The sequence below is a fragment of the Schistocerca americana genome, chromosome 1, assembly GCF_021461395.2.
Source record: "Schistocerca americana isolate TAMUIC-IGC-003095 chromosome 1, iqSchAmer2.1, whole genome shotgun sequence".
In the NCBI taxonomy this organism is placed as follows: Eukaryota; Metazoa; Arthropoda; class Insecta; order Orthoptera; family Acrididae; genus Schistocerca; species Schistocerca americana.
The window spans coordinates 204,752,686-204,778,225 of NC_060119.1; the positions used below are offsets into that span (position 1 = coordinate 204,752,686).

Consider the following 25,540-nt stretch of genomic DNA (forward strand, 5'->3'; position numbering starts at 1 on the left):
TGAATCATAAACAAGTGTAAGAAAAATTGCAGTTGCTGTTAGGTCTCAACGATTCTGTTGTGCGGACAGTTCTGAACAAGAAATTCCTTTATCACTTTCGTATGGACTCGTGGTAGTCTCTCTCAAAGGTAATCAAAACATGTTCAGTCCTGGGTTCAATCCCCGCTATTGATTTCGTCAGCAATGGCGGGAAAATACTTCCAGTATAAGAAGTCACCTTCGTCCTGCCAATGGCCTTGTCAAAGACGGCGTAGAAGCGTAGAGGAGCTAAGGGGACTCTCCTACTCTTGGTGTGGGAAGCTACACTTCAACGGCGGAGGAATGATCAATGGCATGACGATTCAGAAGATAATGGAAACCACGGCATTAAAGATACATAATCCGTATCCACAGGACATGTGGCCTGTAATTGAAAGTGTCATGATTATCTCTCCTTTGGCAAAGATACCGAGATAGTCCACAGTTCGGATCTCAGGGAGCGGACTGCAAAGATAGACGCGATCATGAGAAAAAGATGGTGTAACCAACGAAAGGATATCATCCTACGAGTCGGACTGTGGATTGTCAGAATTTGGAACGTGTTAGGGAAGCAATAAAATATGGAAAGAGAAGTGCAAAGGCTCAGTCTAAATATAGCGGGAGTAAGTGAAGTGAAATGGAGAGAAGAAAAGGATTTCTGGTCAGATGTGTGCAGGGTAATATCAACAGCAGCAAAAAATGGTATAACGGGAGTTACATTCGTTATTAATTAGAATGTTGAGCAAAGATCTGTACAGGGAAATAGCAACAGCGGCAAAAAATGGTATAATGGAAGTAACATTCGTTATTAATTGGAATGTAGAGCAAAGAGTGAGTCACTGCGAACACTTGAGTGATAGGGTAGTTCTCATCAGAATCGATAGCAAACCAATTCCGACAAAAATAGTTCAGGAATACATGCGGACGTCGCAAGCAGAAGATGAAGAGATAGAGAAATTATCTGAAAATATTGGAATAATTCAATATAGATGAAAATGTAGGACCTAATAATCATGGTGTAGTAGAATTCGATTGTGGGGCAAGGAGTAGAAAAAAAGGGTTACGGGAGAATATGAGTTTGGTGGTAGGAGTGAGAGAGAAAGAAGACTAATTGATATCCGCAATAAATTTCAGTTAATAATAGTGAATACTCTATTCACTAATCACAAGAGGGGGAGGTTTACTTTAAAAACGCGCATGGGCAGACAGAGATTCCGAAATCAGATATTGCATTGTAAAGCGACCCAGTAGCAGATACAGACCAAGATCGCAATTTAGTAATGATAAACAGTAGACTGAAGTGTAAGAGAACCGTCCGAAGAAAAGCAATCACAGATGCTAGACAGACAACATAGTTAGAAGGTACAGGGACGGTAACTGCGAAGAAACAGAAGTACTTCAGTTTATAAATAAAAAGAGGAAATACAAAAATGTGCAGGGACAATATAGCAATATAAATCGATTAGAAATCTGTTTTACTTTAAGAGAGGCAAAGGCACCAGACAGGCTGTCCTAACGTTGCGCTTGATAATGGAAGAAAGGTTGAAGAAAAATCAAAACACTTTCATAGGTTTTTGTTGTTCTGGTTGAAACAATAAGCCGCCATTTAACTTCGTATTAATGTATTTATTTTCTGTACAATTTATATTTTGACTTTTATGCCATCATCGAGTAGAATGCTGAAAGTTCTTAGACCTTTAACACGACATATCTGTTACGGCAGTCCAAAGCAGGAAAACAAGGCCTATAAAAAAAGCCTTCTACACCGGGTAATGGTGCAAATTATTCGAAATTCTGAGAATAGCGAAAGACGAGTAATATACAAAATGTACAAGAATCCGGAGGGAACAATGAGACTGAGAGACCAAGAACGAAGTGCCCGGATTGAAAAGGGTCAAAGACAGAGATCGTCCCTACTGTTCGGTGTGTACACTGTAGATGAAATGGAATGAAATGTCGTGTGGCGAGGGCCTCCCGCTAGGTAGACCGATCGCCTGGTGCAAGTCTTTATAGTCGTCGCCATTTCGGCGACTTGCAGGTGGATGAAAATGATGTAATGATAAGGACAACACAAAGCGGAGAAAATGCCGACCCAGTCGGGAACCGAACCCGGGCCCCGCGCATCACATTCTGCCACGCTGACCACTCAGCTATGGAGGCGGACTATAGTGTAGACGCAATGACGAAATAAAGGAATCGGAATAGTTCAAGAGTGGTTTAAAATTCAGGGTGGAAAGATATGAATGACCACATTCGCTGATGACATTGCTATCCTCAATGAAAGTGAAGAAGAATTACACGATGTGTTGAAGGGAATGAGTACAGAATATGGATTGAGAGTAAATCGAAGAAACAGGAAAGTAATGATAAGTAGCAGAAACGAGACTAACGAGAAACTTAACATCAGAATTGTTGATCACAAAGTTGATGACGTTAAGTAACTCTGCTGTCTTGAAAGCAAAATAACCCATGAAGCACGAAACACAGCGGATATGAAAAGAAACTACCACAGCCAAAAGGAAATTCTTGGCCAAGGGAAGTCTACTAGTGTCAAACATAGGCCTATGGAAGAGAGAAATTTCCGAGATGAGAACGAACATTAGAAGTGCAGCAGTATATGGCAGTGAATCACGGACTGTGGGATATACGCAACAGAAGAGACCGAAAGCACTCGTAGTCCGGCAGAATAACGTCGAATATTTGATGGCCCGATAAGATAAGAAATGAGATAGTTCTCTGCAGAAAGGAAAGTATAGGAAACAATGACAAGAAGAAATGACAAAATTGTATGGGTTGTGTGAAGATATCAGGGAATAACTTCAATACTACTAGAGGGAGCTCTAGAGGATAAAACAGCAAAAGAAGACAGATATTGGAACACATACGACAAATAACTGACGACGTAGGTTGTAAGCTCTTCTCTGAGATGAAGATACTGGTATGGGAGAGGAATTCGTGGCAGGCCACATCAAAAAATCAGAAGACGGATCACTCAGAAAAAGATTGTAATGAGTACAATGTCTGACAATGGATTCTATAACAGGTTGCTGAAGGCCCGTTGTTCACAGCCTGACTGTGAGACATATTCATAAGCAATCGCATAGTATATTACCAGAATATGCACGCGTGTGGAGATGAAAGTCCTCGACCAGTCTTGGAGGTGCGGCATCAGGGCCCATTCAGCGTCATGGACAGCAATTACCAGTGACGTACTCACAGGGGCATACACTTAAGGAAACATATAAACAACTGGTGAGCGTAGCAGAGTTTTGTGTGTTGAATTAGCACCGCTACTGGAGAACGTTACCGTTACAGACAGACAGCGATGGTGTTTTATGTACGACGGGACACCACCCCATCTTCTACCAATGGTGCGACAATTACACTCCGCAACGTTTCATGGGCAACGTATTGGTCGCTGACGTCCGACTGCACGGTCTTCCTGTTCACTGGACCTGAATCCTTTGTACTAGTGCCTATGGGGATATTCAAATGCAGTGGTATATTCCCAAACCATAGACAGTGTGCGGATATACAGGAGCATGTGACCGATGTACGTCACACATTCCGAATAGATATACACTCCTGGAAATGGAAAAAAGAACACATTGACACCGGTGTGTCAGACCCACCATACTTGCTCCGGACACTGCGAGAGGGCTGTACAAGCAATGATCACACGCACGGCACAGCGGACACACCAGGAACCGCGGTGTTGGCCGTCGAATGGCGCTAGCTGCGCAGCATTTGTGCACCGCTGCCGTCAGTGTCAGCCAGTTTGCCGTGGCATACGGAGCTCCATCGCAGTCTTTAACACTGGTAGCATGCCGCGACAGCGTGGACGTGAACCGTATGTGCAGTTGACGGACTTTGAGCGAGGGCGTATATTGGGCATGCGGGAGGCCGGGTGGACGTACCGCCGAATTGCTCAACACGTGGGGCGTGAGGTCTCCACAGTACATCGATGTTGTCGCCAGTGGTCGGCGGAAGGTGCACGTGCCCGTCGACCTGGGACCGGACCGCAGCGACGCACGGATGCACGCCAAGACCGTAGGATCATACGCAGTGCCGTAGGGGACCGCACCGCCACTTCCCAGCAAATTAGGGACACTGTTGCTCCTGGGGTATCGGCGAGGACCATTCGCAACCGTCTCCATGAAGCTGGGCTACGGTCCCGCACACCGTTAGGCCGTCTTCCGCTCACGCCCCAACATCGTGCAGCCCGCCTCCAGTGGTGTCGCGACAGGCGTGAATGGAGGGACGAATGGAGACGTGTCGTCTTCAGCGATGAGAGTCGCTTCTGCCTTGGTGCCAATGATGGTCGTATGCGTGTTTGGCGCCGTGCAGGTGAGCGCCACAATCAGGACTGCATACGACCGAGGCACACAGGGCCAACACCCGGCATCATGGTGTGGGGAGCGATCTCCTACACTGGCCGTACACCACTGGTGATCGTCGAGGGGACACTGAATAGTGCACGGTACATCCAAACCGTCATCGAACCCATCGTTCTACCATTCCTAGACCGGCAAGGGAACTTGCTGTTCCAACAGGACAATGCACGTCCGCATGTATCCCGTGCCACCCAACGTGCTCTAGAAGGTGTAAGTCAACTATCCTGGCCAGCAAGATCTCCGGATCTGTCCCCCATTGAGCATGTTTGGGACTGGATGAAGCGTCGTCTCACGCGGTCTGCACGTCCAGCACGAACACTGGTCCAACTGAGGCGCCAGGTGGAAATGGCATGGCAAGCCGTTCCACAGGACTACATCCAGCATCTCTACGATCGTCTCCATGGGAGAATAGCAGCCTGCATTGCTGCGAAAGGTGGATATACACTGTACTAGTGCCGACATTGTGCATGCTCTGTTGCCTGTGTCTATCTGCCTGTGGTTCTGTCAGTGTGATCATGTGATGTATCTGACCCCAGGAATGTGTCAATAAAGTTTCCCCTTCCTGGGACAATGAATTCACGGTGTTCTTATTTCAATTTCCAGGAGTGTAGGTGTATTTGCAGGAGTGCGCGATTCACTGTGAAGAAGGACGGGTTAAGCGTGGTAACCTACATTCAACACTGCCTAAGGTGTCTTCTACGTAACACGACAGATGGGAATAAGAGGATGGACTGGCTGTTTTCTCATCAGGTATTCGTTTTGGGACATATTGTTGTAGGTATGTTTCTTCTAGTTTTGACTAATACTACCTCCTGTAGGAATATGTGACAGGTTTATTTTAAATACCCCGCAAAATAACAATGAGTAGATCAGTTTGAAATGGAGGAGCGTGTACACTGATCAGCCAAAACATTATGACCGTTGCCCACTGCAACGTTCGATGCCGCCTGGTGGCGTTGTGGGCACGTGATGCGGTAACAAAAGTATGTAGGCAGAGCAGACACGGACGGTGGATCACGCTAGCGAAAAATGTGGGTTGCAAATAGGGAAATTTATTGAGATAAGTGACTTTGACAAAGGGCGGATTATTATTACGCAGAGGCTGTGTACGATTGTCTCGAAAACAGCGAAGCTGGCCGAATGTTCATGTGCTACTGTGGTGAGCATCTCCAGAAAGAGGTAGAAGAACAGTGAAACTATCACTTGGCTCTAAATCGTTGGACGTCCACGACTCTTCACAGAAAGTGGAGTTCGGAGGCTTGTCTGCGATCTGTGGCATCTCTGCCGAAAAAGCACAATGCTTTTGCACGCAGAAGTGTTTCGAAGCACACCATTCATGGAGCTCCGCAGCAGACCACCCCTGCGTGTTCACATGTCTATCCAACGACGTCGTTAATTCCAATTGCAATAGGCACGGTACCATCGGGTTTCGACCGTTGATCAATGGAAACGTGTCGGCTCTCGAGTAAGTCATGATTTGGCTACACTAGGTCGATGGTCGTCTCCACGAACGCTGCCATCGAAGTGAATGACGGTTAGAAACGTGCAGTTCTCCCCAGGCGCAGGTTGGTCGGAGCAGTGTTAAACTATGGGAGCCATTCTCCTGGGCTTGCATGGGAATTGTGGTAGTAATAGAAGATATGCTGACACCTGCGAACGGCCTGCATCCCTTCATGCTTGACGTCTTCCCTGACGGCGATGTCATCTTTAAGCAGTACAATTGACCATATCTCGCAGCCACAGCAGTGCTGCAGTGGTTTGAGAAGCTTTATAGTGAACTCACGTTGATACATCGGCGATCGAATTCGTCTGATATAAATCCTGTGGAACACGCCTGGGTAGCTATCGGGTACCATTACAGCATATGCAAATCACCAGTGGCCCGTTATTTACGCGTAATACACGACCTGTGCGTAGACATGTAGTGCTACATACCTCCACAAACATACTAACGAATTGTGGGATGCCTGATACGCGGAATCAATGAAATACGAGGGGCGTTTGAAAAGTCCATGCAAAGTCCGAGAGACGGCACCACCGGCGCATATCGAGGTCATTTTTAATTAGTAGCATCTTTGGAAAGAACGCACACAAAGTTTCAGCCATTTGGTCTATTTCTTTGCGTTTGGTATTCGTGTGAATCAAGGAAGTCGAGTGATTCTCGTCCGAAGAAGAATTTCGTGTGGTGATTAAACATTACTTTATGAAAGGCAAAACGCCTCAGGAAACTAAAGAGAAGCTTGACTAATTTTACAGTGACTCTGTACCTTCGAATAGAACAGTTTATAAGTGGTTTCAAAATTTTCGGAGTGGCCATATGGGCACCAGTGAAGCTGAACGTTCTGGACTCCCAGTAGAAGTTACGACTCCAGAAATCATTGATAAAATCCATGATATGGTGATGGATGATAGAAGAGTTAAGGTGCGTGAGATTGATAGTACTGTGGGCATCTCGAATGAACGGATACATAATATTTGGCATAAACATTTGGACATCAGAAAGCTCCCCGTAAGATGGGCGCCGCAATTGCTCACGCTTGACCAAAAACGTAATCGTGTGAAGTGTTGCAAGGATTGTTTGCAGCTGTTCAGGAAGAATCCGCAGGACTTTAAGCATCGTTTCGTCACTGTGGATGAAACAAGGATACATTACTATACTCCTGAGACCAAACAACAATCTAAACAATGGGTTACCAAGGGAGAATCTGCACCAAAAAAAGGCGAAGACCAGTCTGTCGGCCGCAAAGGTTATAGCGGCTGTCTTTTGGGATTTGCAAGGAATAATCCTCATCGACTATTACAGGTGCACATTATTCATCGTTTTTGGACAGTTTGAAAACCGAGCTGCAAGAAAAACGCCGGCGATTGGACCGCAAAAAAGTCCTTTTCCATCACGACAATGCACCCGCACACACCTCACCATTTGTGGTCGCAGAATTAATGGAAATAAGATTACAACTCGTTTCACATCCTCCCTATTGTCCAGACTTGGCTCCCTCTAACTACTATTTGTTCCCCAATTTGAAGTAATGGCTGGCGGGACAAAGATTTTATTGAAACGAGGAGATGATTGCAGCAACTAATAGCTACACTACTGGCCATTAAAATTGCTACACCACGAAGATGACGTGCTACACACGCGATATTTAACCGACAGGAAGAGGATGCTGTGATATGCAAATGATTATCTTTTCAGAGCATTCACGCAAGGGTGGCGCCGGTGGCAACACCTACAACGTGCTGACATAAGGAAAGTTTCCAACCGATTTCTCATACACAAACAGCAGTTGACCGGCGTTGCCTGGTGAAACATTATTGTGATGCCTCGTGTACGGAGGAGAAATGCGTACCATCACGTTTCCGACTTTGATAAATGTCGGATTGTAGACTATCGCGATTGCGCTTTATCGTATCGTAAAATTGCTGCTCTCGTTGGTCGATAACCAATGACTGTTAGTAGAATATGGAATCGGTGAATTCAGGAGGGTAATAGAGAACGCCGTGCTGGATCCCAACGGCCTCGTATCACTAGCAGTCGAGATGACAGGCATCTTTTGCGCATAGCTGTAACGGATCGTGCAGCCACGTCTCGATCCATGAGTCAACGGTTGGGGACGTTTGCAGGACAACAACCGTTTGCACGAACAGTTCGACGACGTTTCCAGCAGCATGGACTATCAGCTCGGAGACCACGGCTGCGGTTACCCTTGACGGTGCATCATAGACAGGAGCGCCTGCAATGGTGTACTCAACCTGGGTGCACGAATGGCAAAACGTCATTTTTTCGGATGAATCCAGGTTCTGTTTACAGCACCATGATGGTCGCATCCGTGTTTGGCGACGCACATTGGAAGCGTGTATTCGTCACCCGGCGTGATGGTATGTGGTGCCATTGGTTACAAGTCTCGGTCACCTCTTGTTCGCGTTGACGGCACTTTGAACAGTGGACGTTACATTGCAGATGTGTTACGACCCGTGGCTCTACCCTTCATTCGATCCCTGCGAAACCCTACATTTCAGCAGGATAATGCACGACCGCATGTTGCAGGTCCTGTACGGGCCTTTCTCGATACAGAAAATGTTCGACTGTTGCCCTGGCCAGCTCATTCTCCAGATCTCTCACCAATTGAAAACGTCTGTTCAATGGTGGCCTAAATTGCGTGAAAATGTAATCACATGTCAGTTCTAGTATAATATATTTGTCCGTTTATAATCTGCATTTCTTCTTGTTGTAGCAATTTTAAAGGCCAGTAGTGTATTTTGCAGACTTGTACAATTCCTATTATTCGGAGGGGTCAAAAAATTAGAACAACGTTGGACGATGTGTATAAGTCTAAAATGAGACTATGTCGAAAAATATGAAAGGTTTACCTCAAACACATAAGTAGTTTTTATTTTTGCACAGGCTTTTCAAACGTCCCTCGTATTCGACTCCAAAGACGGACAAACAAAGTATTACATAAGTGGTCATAATGTTTTGACTCACCGGTGTACACAGATTCACTGTGCTCCTTCTAAGTGTTGCCATTAATGTAAATATTTAACAGTAAAAAGTTGTTAGGTTGGGTCTTTGCTCGGAAACTCACAGTCATCATGAGCGCTTGTCGAGTCCCTTCTGTTCTGAAGTTGTGGCCTCCATCGTGACTGACGCCTGCCATCCTGCGCACTTTCAGCCAAGCTGATTATGTGCAGTGCCATTAAATTGATGTAAGAACAGACAAACGAGGTAGCAACAATGCCATTAGAAAGTGTGCTTGAGAGTGTTTCAGGAACCGCTAGCTACTCCAGTCGCACAATATAGCTAATAAAGAAAGAGTTTAAATACTTCTGGAAATGTGTACAAGAAGGAGAAATAATTAGATTTAGATATGATAATTCAATGGACACTCTATCTGCAAAGAGGCGTTGATACACTTCATTGGGGACATGTTGAAAATGTGTGCTCCCAACGGGTCTCGAACCCTGGTTCTCCTGCTTACACCGCAGACGCTCTATCCATCCTTTTTTTTTCAGTTCGTTGTTGATCCATTAACTCAGAGTTTTTATTACGGAGGACAGCTAACCCTCTGACCGAACACGCTGAGTTACCGTGCCGGTGTCCATCTGAGCCACCGAGGGCACAGAGGATAGTGTGCCTGCAGGGACTTATCACTTGCACGCTCCCCGCGAGACTCACATTCCCAACATGTCCACACCACTACATTCGCATTGCGCCTAATAGATGTTTGCCCATCATATTCATTACTCGTGGCAGATTAATCTACCAAGTCCCGTACGAGTTCGGGCATAGCGCGTGCGTTCACAAAAGAAGGTTAATGGCCGGGAAGGCATATTGTAACTATATATGACAGTAGTATCTGTTCCCGAAAGAACAGATACCGTTGATGACCATACAGCTTAGCTAGAAATGAAATGACAATTGAATGGACACCATAGCTGCAAAGAGGCGTTCATTGGGGACATGTTGAAAATGTGTGCCCCGACCGGTGTAAGCAGGAGATCCCGGGTTCGAGACCCGGTCGGGACACACATTTTCAACATGTCCCCAATGAAGTATATCAACGCTTCTTTGCAGCTAGGGTGTCCATCCAATTATCATTACATTTCTAGGAAAGCTGCATGGTCGACAACGGTAACTGTTCTTTCGGGAACAGATACTTCCGTCATATACAGGGTGATTCAAAAAGAATACCACAACTTTAAAAATGTGTATTTAATGAAAGAAATATAATATAACCTTCTGTTATACATCATTACAAAGAGTATTTAAAAAGGTTTTTTTTTCACTAAAAAACAATTTCAGAGATGTTCAATATGGCCCCCTCCAGACACTCGAGCAGTATCAACCCGATACTCCAACTCGTTCCACACTCTCTGTAGCATATCAGGCGTAACAGTTTGCTGTTATTTCTCGTTTCAAATCATCAATGGTGGCTGGGAGAGGTGGCCGAAACACCATATCCATAACATATCACCATAAGAAAAAATCGCAGGGGGTAAGATCAGGGCTTCTTGGAGGCCAGTGATGAAGTGCTCTGTCACGGGCTACCTGGCGGCCGATCCATCGCCTCGGGTAGTTGACGTTCAGGTTTCATAACTAACCTTTTTCCTAGGACTCTCTATACAGTTGATTGTGGAATTTGCAGCTCTCTGCTAGCTCTGCGAGTCGCTTTTCCTGGGCTGCGAACAAATGCTTGCTGGATGCGTGCTACATTTTCATCACTCGTTCTCGGCCGTCCAGAACTTTTCCCTTTGCACAAACACCCATTCTCTGTAAACTGTTTATACCAAAGTTTAATACACCACCTATCAGAAGGTTTAACACCATACTTCGTTCGAAATGCACTCTGAACAACTGTCGTCGATTCACTTCTGCCGTACTCAATAACACAAAAAGCTTTCTGATGAGCGGTCGCCATCTTAGCATCAATTGACGCTGACGCCTAGTCAACAGCGCCTCAACCGAACAAATGTACAACTAAATGAAACTTTATAGCTCCCTTAATTCGCCGACAGATAGTGCTTAGCTCTGCCTTTTGTCGTTGCAGAGTTTTAAATTCCTAAATTTGTGGTATTCTTTTTGAATCACCCTGTATAATTAGATTTAGGTAATGCAGAGTAACACAATGTGTGGTGACTCATGCAGAATTTCGACATGACTCGTGTTCTTTGTTTTACATTTGGCACTACCATAGTAATCAACATCGTCCGCTACACTCCACTTTTCCCCTTCTTTGTTTTACCTTTTTTTTCTGGCAGTGCGTCTGCGGATGTTTTTTTTTATGGTTGAGAGTATTTTATGCCACAACTTCTTTTTCAGTAATGTAGAAAGTCCTGACTTTGAACGTCTATATTTGCCGGATTAGTTCTAATGACCTGCCCTGCTGATGTGATCGTTTCCAGACTCACTGGGCTGTAGCGTACAGGCTTCAGCTGTCGAACTGCACCTGCCCTTCCGCACCACATTGATCGGTCCCCTTCCACACTCTCCGCACAGCAACCGGTCAAGTTATTTTGTACACGCTGCAGCCTGTGGTGCCCGGTTTGGCCGGCAGGTGCTGGACTCGGCGATCGCGGCCTTCTGCCTGGAGGTGATCGCGCGCCACGGAGAGCCGGCGCCGCGGCTCTGCAACAAGGACCCGCTGACGCTCAAGTCTGCCGCCTACCTGGCAGAGCTCTTCCCCAACGCCAAGTTCATCTTCATGCTGCGCGACGGCCGCGCCACCGTGCACTCCATCATCTCCAGGAAGGTACGAGCTCACCACGCGCTCTGTGCGATACTCATTTAGCAAACTCCATTTAGCGAGGGGGTACCCATAAACAATCGGATTAACACTGCCGTGGGCGGAGCTCGTGTAGTAAGCATTTCTTCGCTAGGCGTGTGTACCGGAACTCATTGCCAGTTCAGTGCTGCCTGTGTTGTCGACCTGGCTTGTTCTGTCCATCTGCAGTGATTGTTTTTGCTAGTGCCGTTTTGTTCTTGGTTCGTTTTTCATGGTTGCATGTTTAGCTGGACAACGTGCAGCTGTGAAATTTTGTTTTACACTCGGTAAAAATGCTGCTGAAACTGTTTTGATGTTGAAAACAGATTACCAAGATGACGCTGTGGGAAAAACCGAAGTGTACGAGTTGTTTGCTCGAATTACCGCACATAATTTACTCGCCTGACCTGCCTTCGTGTAACATTTTCTTACTTCCACATGTGAAAAGGGCCGTAAAAGGATACCGATTTGACAACAATCAAAAAGTCAAGAAAAAAAGGAGGGCGGAGCTGTCAGCCATCTCTAATGATGACTACAAAAAGTGTTTCGAACAGTGGAAGCACCGGTGGGACATATGTATTAGTTGTAATGGACCGTATTTTGAAAGGGATAAGGTTGTTTTGTAAACGATTCGAAAACATATAGTTTTTAAAAGTAATTCCGATTTCTTTTGCGTACCCTCTCGTAATGTTGCGTTCACTATGGAGAACGTACGCAATTGATGTCAATACCACCAACACTACAAGCAGTAGTTCTTTAAAAACAGAGGCTTTTTTAATTTTTTTTTCTTTTTTTTCTTTCCTTTGAGTGATTAGTCTTCTGAATGGTTTGATACAGCAGACTACTAATTCCTCTCGTGCAGTCCATCATCTCTAGGAAGATACGAGCTCGCCTGGCGCTGCGACTCTGTCCGGTACTCATGTAGCAAACTCCAATTTGCGAGGGGGTACCCAAAACAAGCGGATTATTATTGCCGTGGGCGGAGCTTCTATAGTACGCATTTCTTCCCTAGGCGCGTGTACCGGAACTCATTGCCAGTTCAGTGCTGCCTGTGTTGTCGACCTGGCTTGTTCTGTCCATCTGCAGTGATTGTTTTTGCTAGTGCCGTTTTGTTCTTGGTTCGTTTTTCATGGTGGCATGTTTAGCTGGACAACGTGCAGCTGTGAAATTTTGTTTTCTACTCGGTAAAAACGGCACTGAAACTGTTTTAATGTTGAAAACAGATTACCAAGATGACGCTGTGGGAAAAACTGAGGTGTACGAGCTGTTTGGTCGAATTGAAAATGGCGATTCATGGTAAACCTCGTTCTGGACCTCCATCAACAGCACGGATCGACGAAAATATTGAAAAGATTTGAGAACTTATGCTCGCAGACCATCGACAGACAATTGATCAACTGTCAGAGATTATCGGGTTATCTTGCAGCACGTTTCAGCCTGATTTGTCGTAAACAGGAGACTGTTTCTTCCAGCACGACAACGCTCTGGCACACACAGCCATCTCTGTTAGACGTTTTTGCCTAAAAATGGCATGGTTCCGCTGCCCCACGCACCTTATTCTCCTGACCTGACTCCGTGCCACTTTTTCTTACTTCTACGCATGAAAAGGGGCATGAAAGGATACTTATTTGACAGCAATGAAAAAGTCAAGAGAAAAACGAGGGCGGAGCTGTCAGCCGTCTCTAAAGATCAAACTTCCTGGCAGATTAAAACTGTCTGCCGGACCGAGACTCGAACTCGGGGCCTTTGCCTTTCGCGGGCAAGTGCTCTAACCCTCTGAGCTACCCAATCACGACTCACGCCCCGTCCTCACAGCTTTACTTCCGCCAGTACCTCGTCTCCTACTTTCCAAACTCTGCTGCGAAGAGAGACCTTCTGTAAAGTTTGGAAGGTAGGAGACGAGATACTGGCGGAAGTAAAGCTGTGAGGAGGGGGCGTGAGTCATTCTTGGGTAGCTCAGTTGGTAGAGCACTTGCCTGCGAAAGGCAAAGGTCCCGAGTTCGAGTCTCGGTCCTGTACACAGTTTTAATCTGCCAGGAAGTTTCATATCAGCGCACACTCCGCTGCAGAGTGAAAATCTCAATCTCTAAAGATGACTACAAAAGGTGTTTCGAATAGTGGAAGCACCGGTGGGACAAATGTACGAGTTGCATATCTGGAAGGGGATAAGTTTCCATTGTAAACGATTCGAAAATACATAGCTTCTAAAAATTATTCTCGTTTCTTCTGGGTACCCCCTCGTAATGTTGCGTTCACTGTGGAGAACGTACACAACTGATGTCAAACCACCAACACCACAAGCAGTAGTTCCTTTAGAACATAGCTTTCTTTAATTTTTTTTCTTTTTTTCTTTCCTTTGATTGATTAGTCTTCTGAATGGTTTGATGCAGCCCACTACTAATTACTCTCGTGCGCTAACCTCTACAACTCAGAGTAGGAACTTCAACCTCCATTATTTGTTCGACGTAGCTTTTTCCAGACTCAGTCTTCCACTCCAGCTTTTAACTCTACGCCTATCTCTAGTACCACGCAGGTTGTTCCCTGAGGTCGTAACACACCCCTGTTATCTGGCTCCTTCTTTTTGTCACTGTTTTCCATTTCCTTCTTTCTTCGCAGAATCTGTGGAGAATCTCCCCATTTGTTACGTCATCACTCTGCCTAATTTTCAACGTTCTTCTGTAGCACCATATCTCAAATGTTTCGATTCTCATCAGCTCCTGGTTTCGCACTGTCCATGATTCACTGTGCTCCAAACGTACTTTCTCAAAAATTCCTTCCTCAACTTAAGGCCCACTACTCTTGGCCAGGAGTGCCCTCTGTCCCCGTGATAGTCTGCTGTTTATGACTTCCTTCTTCCAATACAGATGAAATTCGTAAATTCATCTGCCAGGTTATCACCACTATTGATGCTCACTTTCTCGTTATCCTAACTTCTGCTACTTGTAACTACGTTTGTCTTTTACTGATTTACCCCCAATCCATATTCTGCACTAATTCGACTGTTCACTCCATTCAACAGATCCTGCAGTCCTTCTCCACTTTCAAAGGATAGCAATGTCATAGATAGATCTTACGTTGACATCCTTTCGCCCAGAATTTTAATCCCATTCTGGAATGTTTGTTTAATTTCCATCATTGCTTCTTCGATGTGTAAAACGGACGGGGGAACGAAACACTGAATCCTTGTCTTAGATCAATTTTAATCCGAGAACTTCGTCCTTGGTCTTGCAGTCGTATTGTTTCCTCTTGAACCTTGTACATTTGGTAGATAATCTGTCTTTCCCTGTAGCTTACTCCTATTTTTCTCACAATTTACAGCCAGATCGACGCGGTCACACAGATTCTCGATTGGCTTTAAATCCGGGAAGTCTCATGGCCGGTGAAGTTCGCTAAACTCTTAGTGGTGCTCTTCGAACCATGCACGTACACAGCCTGTTCTGTGACACGTTGTGTACTTCTTCTGGCACATGCCATGTGTTCAGGATAAATAAACTGCATGTAGAGTTGGAATTGGTCCCGAGGATAGATACATACTTGTGTTGATAAATTGTGCCTTCCGGAATGACGAGTTCATCCAGGGAGTAATATGAGAACGTCCCGTAGACCATAAAATACTCTCCTCCGGCACAGAGACTTCCGACGATTGTTGCAGGGTGTCGGCTTTCTGACGTCTCACGCCTTAAACGCAAATGGCATGGCTTTGAATTGGCGAATGTTTTCTCTAGGTCGACAAATCACAAGAACGTGGGTTGATTTTTCTTCAGTTTTGCTTCCATCGTCAGGCACAATGTCAGAACTGCCTCTCTGGTGCCTTTGCTTTACTTAAAGGCATCATCCAACGGATCCTCAGTCTTCTTTTTTTCTTTATTGTAATTTTACCACCTTTACAAAAAGATAGGTTGGCACTGGCCTGTCTATGCCACTCCTTGGCCACAGAAAAAACATACAAAAAACAAGAAGACACACAAACAAACATACATGGAGGATAAAAACAGGAGATAGTCATATTAAAATAAATGAAGGCGATCACGTATGCGCTGTTTGTATAAAAATGTTCAGCATGGTACACAACGGAGACACAGAGTTTCACACATGAACGGTAGAACACTGAATGAGAGACACTGAGTAATGGATTGGTCAACAAACACTATCACAATGGCGACGATCTCTGGCATACTAAAAACTCACTGTGCACACGAAAAACCTGGTGGGAGGGAAGAGAAGAGGGGAGAAGGGAGGGGGGAGATGCCAGTGGGAGAGAAGAAGGGAGGGGGAGGGGAGAAGGTAGGGGGGTGCGTAAACCCAAGAAGGGGGGAGAGAAGGGACGGAGGAGGTGAGAGGAAGGGAGGAGGGAGAGAAGGGAAAGAGGGTGTCATGGAGGAAAAACACAGGAGGAGGAAGGGGAGGATCAAATCTGGTAGGAGGGTTAGATGGAGGGGACGAGGGTATCATCCAGCAGGGGGAGTTGACAGAAGCCACCTTGGACAAGGGAATAGAGTGGCGTAAGATGGAGAGCGGGTGGGATACAGGTATACAGGTGCGGCAGCAGACAGTGTTGGGAAAGGATGGGACAGACAAGCAGGTGTGGGGGATCAAGTTTACGGGAGGTGTAAAGGATCCATATCTGTTCAAGGAGGAGGTGGAGGTGTGGGAAAGGGATTAAGTCGTAGAGGATTCAAGCGGGGGAAGGGAGTTAGTTGCGATAAGCGAGGTGGAGCGCATGGCGTTCAAGGATTTGAAGGGACTTGTAGAAGGTAGGAGGCTTGGAGATCCAAGTGGGATGGGCATCACAGAGGATGGGGTGGACGAGAGATTTATAGGTGTGGAGAATTGTGGAGGGGTCCAGATCCTATTTGCGGCCGAAAAGAAGCTTGAGGGGGCGGAGTCAGGAGTGTGCCTGGATAGTCTGGAGATGGGGGGTCCAGGAGAGGCGACGGTCAAGGGTGACACAAAGGTACCTGAAGGTGGGGATAAGGGCAATAGGATGGCTATAGATGGTGAGATAAAAATCAAGGAGGCCAAAGTAAGGGGTGGTTTAGCCTGCAATGATCGCCTGGGTTTTGGAAGGATTGACCTTGAGCAGCCACTGGTTACACCAAGTGGTGAACAGGTCAAGATGGGAGAAGGTGCTGGGAGCATTGCCAGGTGGGGATGAGGGCAAGAAAGGCCGTGTCATTGGCAAATTGGAGAAGGTGTACGGGGGGGGGAGGGGGGGGCTGAAGGCTGCGGCATGTCTGCCGTGTAAAGAAGGTAGAGAAGAGGAGAGTGGTCGGAACCTTGGGGCACACCGGCAGAGGGGTGGAAGGTGTAGGAATCCGAGTGAGTCTTCTTTTACATTCTTCCCATTGTTATCCTTGTCAGCAATTTGGATACACGAGCTTTTATGCTGATTGTGCGATAGTTTCCGCATTTATCTGTCTTCACTATTCTCGGAATTGCGTGGGTGATATTTTCGGAACATCCGATGGTATGTCGCCTACATGCCAACCGCAATATCATTTGACTGCCATTCTCCCAATGCTTTTATTCGTTCCAGTCACGTTAATGCGACCGCGGTCTTTATTCTATTCCTACATGCAAGAACCACTCACAGACGGCAGGTGTCAGCACTAGCAGTAAAGGGTATATAAAGCATGTCGGGAGGAACGCGGAAAACGGGACAGTCGTTGTCGAAATGCGGGAACGGACTGATTTATCTGGTGTCCAAATCAGCATGATCACTCGCTCTCGGTAAAAGGGTGGAAGTGTTTCCGAAACGGCTATGTTCGTGAACTGATTGCGTGCCGCCGTGCATGTCAGATTGGCGCTAACCAAAACTGGGTCATAGATGACAGGGGTGTGCCGGCCACTGTGGCCGAGCGGTTTTAGATGCTTCGGTCTGGAACCTCGCGACCGCTACGGTCGCAGGTTCGAATCCTGCCTCGGGCATGGATGTGTGTGATATCCTTAGGTCAGTTAGGTTTCAGTAGTTCTGAGTTCTAGGGGACTGATGACCTCAGATGTTAAGTCCCATAGTGCTCAGAGCAATTTGAAATTTTGATGACAGAGGTGAATAACAACTGCAGAGAAGTGTATCGACAAATAGGCGTGAAATTGTTGAGCAACAGCCCAGATAAACCACGGGGCTACCAATAGAGTCTCCTCAACTACGGTTCAGCGAATAGCGCTGCATTTGGGCCTCTGCACCCAGGGCATGGTTCATGCACTCATGCTGCTGTTCACTGGCGACGAAGGCTGGAATTTGCAATTAGACGTCCGCCGAGTAGGAACAGGAGCCCTTTTAGATGAATCACGTTTTATGCTCCACTGGGCGACGGCTGTTGGCGTGTTTGGCGTGAAACATCTGAAAGCGAACACCCTACAACATGTATGGTCTGGGGTATGTTTTCGCAGCGTTCCCTGGGTGATCTCGTCAATCTGGAAGGCACAATGGATCAATATAAGTATGTGTCTATCCTTGGGGACCACGTCCACATCTACATGCAGTTGGTTTTTCCTCAGCACGATGGCATCTACCAGCAGGACTGGCCACCAAACTCCTCAGATTTAAACCCAATCGAGAAGCGTTCCATGTTGTACAAGGTTGTTATTCGAAATTTTGAAAGCTGGTAACATAAATGTGACTGGACAGGGCAGAAACTGCGAAGGAATGTTATCTATCCTTTCTGCCTTGTTTCGTCTCAGCTCTTCCAGAACTTTTTAAAATTTTGATTCTAATACTGGATCTCCTATGTCACCCTTGTTGACTCCAGTTTCTATCGTCATTATAGATCAGTGTCGCCTGTGTGTAACAGTGGGATTCCCAATGCACTCTTAATGTTGCCACCCTTGCTTTTCATTTCATCCTTCTTCTGAGTTAGTCCTCTCGACGACCAATTCCTTTTCAATTTCTTCACAGCACAGTAGTGATCGGCATTTTTAAGTTCATACCGGGTAAGGCATAATCGAGTTTTAATAACGAAACCAGATGTGGACATTCATTTGCCGACGCATTAGGAGTGAACTCATATGGAACTGTATCTGTTTCGGGCAATGTGCATCGATTCGCATTCCTATTGGTGCGTCAGTAGAAACCAGCTGTGTCCCATATCCATAGAATGCGTAGGTGTGTCTGCTTTCTCTGTATGCTGTGCTACAAATCGCTTCATTTTCATAGCAAAAGTGAGCGAGTTCCTGATCAACAGTTCATAATCCCACAGAACGCTCGTTCGTTACTGAACACGGCAGAGGGTCCTCGTTAGTGAGCACAGGAAAGCTGTGTGCGCCGGCCGGGGTGGCCATGCGGTTAAAGGCGCTACAGTCTGGAACCGCGCTACTGCTACGGTCGTAGGTTCGAATCCTGCCTCGGGCATGGATGTGTGTGATGTTCTTAGGTTAGTTAGGTTTAAGTAGTTCTAAGTTCTAGGGGACTGATGACCATAGAAGTTAAGTCCCATAGTGCTCAGAGCCATTTTTTGAAGGCTGTGTTCACTGTGTTTTTGAAGTGTTGTAATTAAATGAGATTGAAGAATAATCATACGGGTGTTTGATGGAATCGAGAGAATAAAACGACGAGACTGGAATGCCGTCTGCTGCCTTTTACGATTGCACTAAAACAGGTACTCTGCAGCCGTCAGTCTCATGTGTTATTCAACATGCTCATAAATCCTTGAACGTCGAGAAAGAATGAGAAGAAGCGAACGGTTAAAACCGTTACCGGTAGTTTAGTTCTGAATAACCGGTACTTTTCCGTATAAATAAGGTCCCGGTCTTTTTTTTTATTGTTCACTAATAACCGAGTAAAAAAAACGAAATATGAATTAATCATAGAAGCAGTGCTAAAACTTTTGGGCTTTAAATAACCCTTTTGTTAAGAAATATTTTTTTTTCGTAATCTTCCATTGGTTTGAAATACTGAGTTATTTTCGACAAAGGGAAAAGCAATCGGCGCTATTTTAGTAACACTGCCGACAGTAAAGAAGAACGAACACACGACATAACAATTGGCACAGTACTGTCAAGATAATAATATTCCTGTTGCCGTGTATCGTGACCTAAGGTACGCTTGCAGTGTGCAAGACTTGTCCACAGCTCAAATATACAGAAGTGTCTCGCTGTCATCGCCAGGCGTCCGTTGTATTGGAGAATGGCATCAACCTTAGCATGGAATACTTTTACGAAGTGAGATAAGAAAGGGCAACGGCCTTGTCGCAGTGGATACAAAGGGTTCCCGTCAGATCACCCGAGTTAAGTGCTGTTGGGCGTGGCCGGCACTTGGATGGGTGACCGTCCGGGCGGCTATGCGCTGTTGCCATTTTTCGGGATGCACTCAGCCTCGTGATGCCAATTGAGGAGCGACCGAATAGTAGCGGCTCCAGCCACAGAAAACCATTATAATGACTGGGATAACTGTGTGCTAACCACACGCCCCTCCTTTCTGCATCCTCATCTGAGGATGACACGGCGGTCGGATGATCCCCATGGGCCACTTATCGCCTGATGAAGGTGTGCTGAGATAGGAATGGCGTTCAATACTCCATTTGCTTTAAAAGAGTGAAGATTTATCTGCCATTTCAATGAGATAATGAAAGGGGAAGGAAATTATCGTATCAGCAATAAATAAAAAAACTTAAGAACACTTTACAGTATACAATAAAAACAGAAAGTTGCTAATCTGTTGCCTGTGTCTACATAATATGCGCTTGAAAACAGACAAATTAACACGAAAAACATTGTTTTTCTACCTCTGTTTTCACTCTTTAGCACGGGCTGCTCGTAATACCCAATGATCACCGTTTACGACATGATTTTAGAGCAGAGTTTCAAAAATCTAGATTAAATGGACAATACTGGTGATTGTTTTAGTATTCATCGACTTATCATTTTTCGAGAAAAGAAGCGAAGGGTGCTTATTTAATTTAATATTTTGATTCTATGTATCTTGAAACTGGGAGAGTCGAAATTTTTCAATGTTTCTTCGATATCTACGTGGATTACAGGAAATAACACGAACAAAAAACCGAAAATCTATTATTTCAGAAAACGGTCATTTTGAGCGGTTTCAGCATTCAAACTGGCGTGGAAAACAAACGGATAAAACCAAAAATTGGTTGTTTCACCAATAATCACTATTCCTAGGAGTGCAGCTCATTAAGGCGCGACCGTGTAATGTTGCAGGTGACGATAACGGGCTTCGACCTGTCGAGCTACCGGCAGTGCCTGGGCAAGTGGAACTCGGCGGTGCAGGTGATGCACGGGCAGTGCCGCGAGGTGGGCCCGGCGCGCTGCCTCATGGTGCCCTACGAGCAGCTGGTGCTGCACCCCCGCCTCTGGATGGCGCGCGTGCTCGCCTTCCTGGACGTGCCCTGGAACGAGTCTGTGCTGCACCACGACCAGCTCATCAACAAGCCGGGCGGCGTCGTGCTCTCCAGGTCAGTGGCCAGCGGGCCCCAACTCAGACGTCCTGGCTCAAGAAACTCGTTCACTTTTCACCCGCTTCTTTCTGTTTTTAGTCATGTTTGCGAAACAAAAGTTGTCCTTATACGCTGCATGCTACCAAAGTATCACCTGACGGCCACCTCGACCGAACAGATGAGGAACGATCTAAAAGTATCCGTGAAACCTGGTAGTCAAGGGAAGGCAGGATTCGGTTACGATTGTGGACGGGGCCGTAATCAGTTACTGTTGGTTGCCTTTTACAGTTACACACATTTATTTTAAAGCAGTAATTCCAGACTCAACAATAAATCAAAATACCACAGATTATCAATGAAGGAATAAACAACAGTGTAAATAATAGTGTTTTCAGTGGGTTACAATTTAGCAGATCACCATTAAATACAGATACAGCAGATAATGTTTTAAAAGCAAGCCACTGTGATCTGGGCAGAAGGCCTCACACGCCAGGAATGGCAATAAATTAAAAACTGTTTGAAACTCGCTGCAACGTACAAATTACAGGTATTGAAATATTAAAGGCAAGTCGGAACAAACACAGCAGAAGGCATCAGACGCCAGGAATGGCAGTAAATAAGGTTGTAAGGCTTATTGCGTAAATAAAAATACCAAATTAGAATTTTAAGGCAAATGACCACAATCACGGCTGAAGGCGTTACGCGCCAGGAACGGCAATAATATAAAAAATTTAGAAACCTGCTGTAAAACAGCAAATATAATAGCAAAGGTTAATTAAAAGAACAAGCAACTGATCACCAAGCGGGTGAAATAAGATGATGGTAAACTTTGTAACACAACCCTTAACATCCAGTGAACACTACACTGCTAGATTTATTCCAAAAGGCGACCAGAACTCTTAACTAGGCATATATAAACTTTAATGTAGGCATTACAAGGTATTGTAATGAATAATACAATAATAAAACACTAGGACCGGTACATAAGTTCCTTAAAGGGTACTGAGGCAGATTATAGCAGCAGAAGGCGTGGACTGAAGGACCGTTACACTGAACTACTGGCCAACAGACCTCCTTTTAGAACACACAGACCTTACAAGAACCCAGGGGGTCACAGACGGTGCTCCAGGATCGATCTCTGAGAAGGTCCGGCAACAAACACCTTCACGAGCGATGAGGTAGGCAACCAAGACTTGCATTCACTTCACAAGATGGTAACTCAGACTAGTGGCAGTCTAACGAATGACTAATGCTAATTTTGCTGAAGCTACCTGACATCCGATAAACCAAATGCAGAGATGGAACAATACGCCAAAGCTTGAACCGGCGATCTGCACTACGTCCCCAGAATACTTTGATTAGTGTTCCCGGAACTAGAAAGGAATCACTACCACCAGAGCAGAAGAATAAACAACCGGCCTATAACCAAGAAAGCTGTCAAAACTACGCGCCTTACCGGACAGCAGCCGCAAGGTGAGGAAACGTACACTGCCGTTACATACACTTACCCTCAGGGCAGGTAAATGGGGCGTTAGAGGCCACCAGGCAAGAAAAATGACCGCTGGTTGAACTTACAAATTGTAAAAAGTTGAACGCAGTAAACAGTAATAAGAAGTCGAGGAAAGCTAGTGAGATGCGCCTTCCCCAAGCACTCCACTCGCTGCTCTTCGCCTTGGCGAGACTACGAACCCAAGTAACTGGAGAATCGCGAGATATCACAATAGTGGAGGTTGCTGTACTTGGAGTGAAATGCACTCATCTTAAAGCCCGCTGCATCCGGTTTACGACGAGGTCGTGCACCCTCGTGACCACAGCCCTTCCATCCGGCAGTCCATGCGTGCCGCCAGCGGTCCCGGCGTGTTCTGGCACTGCGCGGACCTGGCTCCTCCTGAGTCCCCAACCAAACTGACCCACTCACACGACCCAGAAAAACAATGACGTCGTCCCAAAGATAGGGCAACATATCGATAACCGCCGCTCCTGCCACTAGCGGACAGGCAACGCATGCGAAACCGAGTGGCGCCAGTCAAGACGAGAGGAAGACAAACAACCGCAACCATGCTAACTAAACGATACCGTCTGGCGTCTAAGGGAGGACGGAACCTACAAACAGCACCAACGCGAACCGCAGCACGCTCAATCCGTTTGAGGACGTTCCTACACCGTATATGCAACGTAGCGGGACTCCGATGTGGGTATATAAGCAAAGTCACGTACGAGTGGCAGTCGTACCTTTCCTACGTGCGTGAGGCAAAGTAGAACCATGGCGACGTTATTTCCAAATGCATCCAAACGGGAACAACGCAGTAAACAGTAATAACAGCCTTAAAAGGATCAAAATAAAAAAAATATGGCTGAAGGCCTAGTTAAGAAAACTTGAGATACCTCCTGGGCTGACGGCCCAAGACCACACCAAACACAAGAACGGCTGAAGGCCTGAACACAATTTATAAAAGAATGCTTTAAAGAATACAAGCGGCTGAAGGCCACACTAAAAAAAAATTTCACTTAAATACTCGTTTGAAGGCCACCCTCAAGACACTGAACAACTCAGGACTTAGGGCCTGGATAACAAGAATTTCAGATAGAGCAAATTTTTAAAAAAAATTTGTTTTAGAAAATTGAATCTTGAAATTTTAATTTAAGATGGTTGAAGGCCTTATCTTAAAAATATTTCACGTAAAAGCTCAGCTGAAGACCACACACGGGACATTGAACCACTCAGGGCTGAAGGCCTGGATAACAAGAATTCCAGATACAACAAACTTTCAAAATTTAGCTTTTAAACAAATCAATCTGTAAATTTTAATTTAAGTCAGCTGAAGGCCTTATTTTAAAATTAAAACAAAGTAAAGTAATAGACGGATAAAGATCTCACACAGTATTTCAGACTAAAATGAAAATCACAAACTAAAACCAACAGAACAGTGGTGTTCAGAAGTGTTCCAAGGGTCGGCCTGAGGGGGTAGCTCTAACGTAAGGTAAGGTGAGACAGGCAGCCAAAAATAAGGTTAAATAATTGGATGGCAACCCGACCCAGGGACGGCTGAAGGACCGATCAACAACCTAATCCGTTCCCTTCCACCCGACCAATGGCGTGGCAACCGAAGGTATCAGCCGAGGACGAAGATACGAGCAGCACTACATCTTCAAAATTGGCGTCTAAAAACCGCCAAGGCACAGTAACCACTGTAAGAAAAAAAATAAGAACAAACAACTAAAAGGCTGTCGAACTACATGCCATGCCAGACAGCATTAACACATCGAGGAAAAACACACTGCCGGAAAACTATGCTAAAAACCAGGGCAGGTGACTGGGGCGTTAATGGCCACAAAGCAGAAAATACCGCTGGTGCACTTCACTGATAAGTAACAACCAGCTTAATGGTTAAAGACCACACAGGAAGACGGCTGCAAAATATCGCCGAGTGCAACACACCATACATTGCTGGTAGCCAGAACATCCCAGGAAGCAATAACCGGCAATGAACGAAGAGATGTCACAGCAGTTGAGGTTTCATAACAGCTTAGCTGATCACTCAACTTCAGTGTTCAGGTTCGGGTGGGCAACGAACTTTGTAGCTCTCGCAGCTAGCGCCTCACAATCCAACCACGTGTGCACGCGCGCCAGCGGTCCCTGGCTGACCTCACGCCGCGGAGACTTCCTCGCTGTTCTGTCCCAACCGACCGACTGCCACCAACATGCAGAGAGCGTTACAATAACTGGTCAGTCAAAACCACAAGCTACACATGGTTCCACGTAAACACTTCCACACACAGCTCAAACAATACTAAAACCAGCCACTGAGGAACAACAAGGACGAATCACAAGTCGACACACACAGAGAACCCAGAAGCGGAAGGCGACCAAATACACGTCATCTGGCAAGACGACCGACCGAACGACCAACCAAGGTCGTCCCCACTCAAGTCATGTATGACAGCAACAGTCGGGCGAGTCATGGCTGTCCAGACCCCACTGCTGCTCCGTCCCAACTCAACTCCCGACACACGACGACCCAGATAATACGATAGTGCTCTTATCGATAAGTGCTGCTATTGCCACTCGCGGGCAGGCAAGGCAGCAACTTGGTGACGAAAGTAAATGGAATAAGAAACGAGGCGGCAGTACCGTAAACACACGATGACAAGCAATAAACGACATGAACACGAACAGCGCACGGCTCACAGATGTCATTCCTGCAGTCTCTCGTTCTGTTTCTAGTGATTTCACTGAAACATGTAACACAACCTGTTTCAGCGAAAAATATTCTTGCTGTATGGTGGTGCCAACCCAACATTATTGTGAATGTGATGTAAAACAACGTAAATAACTTGCTAGGATAAGACAAAAGTTAGCTTAGTGTTGGTTACATCGAAAATCCTTCGTTACTTTACGCCACTGTACATTACTATTTATAAAGTTCGTATTTGGTAGAAGAGAGTATATCATTCCAACCAAGTTTCTTCACAA

The 25,540-nt window shown here is 45.8% G+C and overlaps 1 protein-coding gene across 1 annotated transcript in view; it reads left to right on the top strand.

The window, feature by feature from the left end:
• Positions 1 to 25,540, top strand: part of LOC124618725 (protein-tyrosine sulfotransferase-like) — a 376,746-nt gene that overhangs the window by 314,056 nt on the left and 37,150 nt on the right. The window contains exons 5-6 of the mRNA XM_047145375.1: positions 11,468 to 11,662; positions 20,831 to 21,084. Coding sequence (XP_047001331.1) covers positions 11,468 to 11,662; positions 20,831 to 21,084 — 449 coding nt within the window. The remainder of the gene's footprint in view (positions 1 to 11,467; positions 11,663 to 20,830; positions 21,085 to 25,540) is intronic.